General features: G+C 34.1%; 1 protein-coding gene across 1 annotated transcript; it reads left to right on the top strand.

Moving 5' to 3' along the window:
- The first annotated feature begins 257 nt into the window (after nucleotides 1-257).
- LOC142974893 (boophilin-H2-like) lies at nucleotides 258-2,174 on the top strand. Its single transcript, XM_076117463.1, has 5 exons — nucleotides 258-660; nucleotides 736-817; nucleotides 1,074-1,183; nucleotides 1,602-1,692; nucleotides 1,999-2,174. The coding sequence occupies exons 1-5, from the start codon at nucleotides 456-458 to the stop codon at nucleotides 2,132-2,134; spliced, it is 624 nt and encodes a 207-aa protein (XP_075973578.1). The 5' UTR covers nucleotides 258-455; the 3' UTR covers nucleotides 2,135-2,174.
- The last annotated feature ends 2,092 nt before the right edge of the window (nucleotides 2,175-4,266 follow it).

The raw sequence follows: 4,266 nt of genomic DNA, 5'->3' as shown, positions 1-4,266 counted from the left end.
CAAACGTTGCATTGTGTGCTGGTAACTGAGAAATAATTATCGTATTCTGTCGCCGTGTGATTGCATATGCAACGCTCCAAATATTCTGACTGTTTTGGTGGTCTGAGTTTAGGCTTCACGTGTGTTTATGCGATAAGTTTAATGTGAAGCCTTTACGTGCATGATAGAGTTATGTAAAGTTACGTTTTGTATTAAAAGATTAATTTACCAAATGAAGTATACTTTTCTATACTTAGTTTCGATTAGAATGTGTTCACACAAGGTTAGCTTATATTTTAATACAAATATAAATTATTTATTATTGGGTTTTATATAAAATAAAACACCTAAAAGTCTATGAAGTATTGCGTATGTATTCAGACGCGATAACCAGTTTATGACAATATAAATTTCTTTCTTATCGAGTGCCGCGCCGTCATTTATATCAAAGTTACTGGAACACAACGTTTTTAAAAATGAAAAGTTTGTTTATTGTAGTTGTAATTAATGGATATATGTTGTGTACATGTGTGTATAGTTATTCTACGCTGACTACGGCTAAGGTATATAACGGTGCTTCAGCGAAACCTTTTATTTCTCATAGAAGAACGTTTGTATCCGGTGATCCGGGTGTATCGACTCCATTAGACTTGTTCTTCGCTATGCAGCCAGGACGAAGAAGTAAGTTTATTTATTGCAACTATAGTGTGGTATAATAAACAACAGATTGAATTAAATACTTCCTACATTATCTAGGTCCCAAAGAAAATATATGGGCGTGGGATTATTGGTGCCAGCTACAACCTACAACGAGCAACTGTTCTGAAGCAAGGACCTCGTATGTAATAGTTACTGTAATTACTTAGTTATACTAAGTTCTATTTAAACCAAATTACGAAATCTGCAAAAAACTATAACAAAGACAGACGGACTGTAAAATAACTTTTTTTGTGTGTTACTTAATCAGAACCAAAATGTCCAACAAGATAGGTTGACCTGCATGTGGTCACTACTGGATTCTACTCAGATAAATAAGTGCACAAATCTTGAGACATCGAATTCTAGTTTTAAGGTATAATTTCAAATGATTGCAGTTACTACTACAATGTGGCACTGGACAGGTGTTCAATGTACACCTATAGAGGCTGTGGGGAAAATCAAAATCATTTCCGCTCCTCACTTCAGTGCGAGCGACATTGCAAAGGTATAACAAATCAACATTAATACATACGTGGCTGAGAGCAGTGGAAACTATAAATGGCTAAAAGAATCACTAAAACAGATAATTAAAAGGAACCACACTTTCGTAACGATATGGCTAATATAGTTAAACGAGTTATTTACGTTTAAAGGTACGATGCTGTAACCCGAACGGGTTTTCTTAAAAAATATTTTATAAATATATACATACCTAAGTAACTATTTTTCTTACATTTTGTCATTATTATTTGTGATGCTGAAGACCGACAATATACTGTGATTACGAGAAAAAATAAACTTATATTAGTTGCCATCACGTCAGTAGTATAAAACCAAACAGTGATAGATAAAAAGAGACTGATTTCGCTTTATATAGATTCTGAGACTCTTCTCAAGTACCTAAATGCTGTAATTTATTGTAGGCACAAATTTTGCAAATCTAAAGGAATCTACGAGAAAAACGTTTTGTGAGCTGCAAGTAAATGCTGGACAGTGCCTGGCTTTAGTTGATCGGTGAGAAGTTCCTATTATCTACTTTTATACTAAAACTTGCTGCCCAATTTTACCAAAAAGATTCCATTTATTCGCCGCTTTTATGAATACGAACGCAACTTAAGGTGTATTAAAATAGTCCTAATAACTTGGCACTGCAAAAAATTACAACTTTTTAATCAATAATTCGATACTCATCCAGATTCTTTGCTCATCCAGAAGTATGTAACTTTGAAAAAGTCTTCTGAGTAAAATAAAGCCTTCATATTAATAAAAGTATAAGTTTAAAGAGCTGAATGTTTCTTCAATTGTAACATTACTTCCTAGTTATTACTTCGACGTGAGTGCGAGTCGGTGTAAGAAGTTCGTGTACGGCGGTTGTGGTGGAAACCAGAACAGATTCTTGTCCAGAAACCAGTGCGAGTCACGATGCCAACATGAACCTGCTCAGGATGAAACTTAAATTACCGACTTTAATTTGATATTTATAATATTAAGTATAAGTGTCGTTTCATTTATCCAATCTGATTTTTACCTACCTGAATGTTGTACAATATGTATATTACTGCAAGATATTAATTAGATAAGCAAACTCAGATTTTTGGCTTGTACTTACAATTTCCTGACCCTACTTATTAATTTACAATTCTACCTCTCATTTTACTTAATAACTGTACTTACTTCATTTTTTGCGAGCACATCTTGGGATTTGTGAACGACGATAATGGCTGAAAACATCGAGAGACGTCTGGGAATTTTCCACTCAGCGTAATTGTTTCTGACGGAAACATTAGTCCTTGGAGATGTTTGATTAAGTCCTGAGTTACTGACGGATGGCCCTCGACGGCTGCGTTTGTGAGGAACGAAGCAATCGACTCGGCGCTTCCTTGATGAGCCACATTACCAACCGTTATCCGTTTTCGTGTGAATAGATTGCCGGATTTGTGGTTTGTTTTTCTGATTTTCATACAGGTGAATTTGGATTTTTTGACGAGTATTTTTTGGGAACTTTCTCTCATACTCTGCTAAGCTCTATACAATGAAAAAAAAAACATGGCTAGATATTAGACACAAAATTTACTTAGTGGTTTTTCAAATTGTACTTGGAGAGAGAAAATTTACATACTCGAAACCATTTTCGCTGAACTCTTTATAGTTGATAATAATTAAAGTTTTATCATTAATCAGAGCTGCTAAGCATGTTTACAGTCCTATTCCAAGCTCGGAGCTCAATCTTTTTAATTGTCAAGCCGTAAAAACAAGCAGACAGGCATTTCGTTAGACTCGTTTAATAAAAAACAGTTAAAGCTATGGCTGGGATGGCAATTACTGAAGTCTCGTCGGCCTTAATCCTCGTCCTGACGAAGAAAAACTCGCCTAATTAATAGTGCAGCTTCCGGATTAATTACCGGGGATCTCTCGTCTCCCGCACCACCCTCAACTCTCTTATTATTTGAATTTCATTAGTTATTTTCTTAACTTATTTCTAACAAGTAATAAAGTGGCCGTTAAGTTAAAAATCTGTTAGTTATTAGTTTTAATAGCTAATTATTCACAGCACTTAAGTTTTTATTAAGTTGTCGTTATAAAAGGAATGAAGATTAAGAATCTATTATGAGAAGATAATTTTATTCGATTTATCGCAATAGCTTTGTGATTCTCCAAAACATACCTATTTTTTTTCTAACATAAGAACAATTAAATATTTGACTGTACCTGTACTCTTTTTCGACATGGCTGAAAGAAAAGGAACAAGTAAACCACTTTAGGGACAATATTTCCGATGGGTTACCGGTAGGAGTAGTAGGTAGGATTTTCCTAATCAGTGTCGTATACCTAAAACTCTACTACGTTCACAATATTCCGGTTGTTTTTTTGTTCCTTGCATAATCAGAATGTACATTAATTGTAGCTAATAAATAAACCGACGTTGCACCCTAAACTTCCTGCGGCTATACAGACAACACAAATCTTTCGTTTTTTTACTCTTTCAGTCGCGACCCTTCGTTTTATGCGCCAAAATAAAATAAAAATAAAATATGGAAAACAAAAGCAAAGTATGTTTATAATTACCTCCGGCTGCGCTCCGGTGGCAGTTTGATTAAGTTGATTGATGTCCCCAGAGGGTTTCATTTACTAAAACAAAGCTGATTGTGAAATATATTATCTATTCTTTTTCTCGTTCCTTTATTGAGACGACAGTCCTGTTATTTACGACTATAATTTATTTACCTATTCCATTTGTTTGATTAAGTGTAAGACCGGGGACGGAGATGACATTGTTTTTTAATATTTCACAGACGTCCTTTGTTTTACAAAATCTTGACATTATTTTGAACGAATCGTAATGATGAATGTTTGGAGGCGTCTGATTTATTTTTATGTAAATTATTTCATTTTGTTTATTTGATTTATTATTACTTTTAGAAGTGAATGGAAAGACTTTTAATATTTGAAGAGAACAAAGCACTCTCTATATTATTGTGCTCGAAACGAAAGAAAGACAAAATATTTGATTTTGATTTAACTAGCCAATCATTTAGTGTAATTGTCAACACACGTGGCGTTGTTTCAGCGTGGGGTAAAAGTAAATCA

This window comes from Anticarsia gemmatalis, chromosome 8, assembly GCF_050436995.1.
Source record: "Anticarsia gemmatalis isolate Benzon Research Colony breed Stoneville strain chromosome 8, ilAntGemm2 primary, whole genome shotgun sequence".
Classification (NCBI taxonomy): domain Eukaryota; kingdom Metazoa; phylum Arthropoda; class Insecta; order Lepidoptera; family Erebidae; genus Anticarsia; species Anticarsia gemmatalis.
This window is presented reverse-complemented; position numbering and strand designations above follow the sequence as displayed.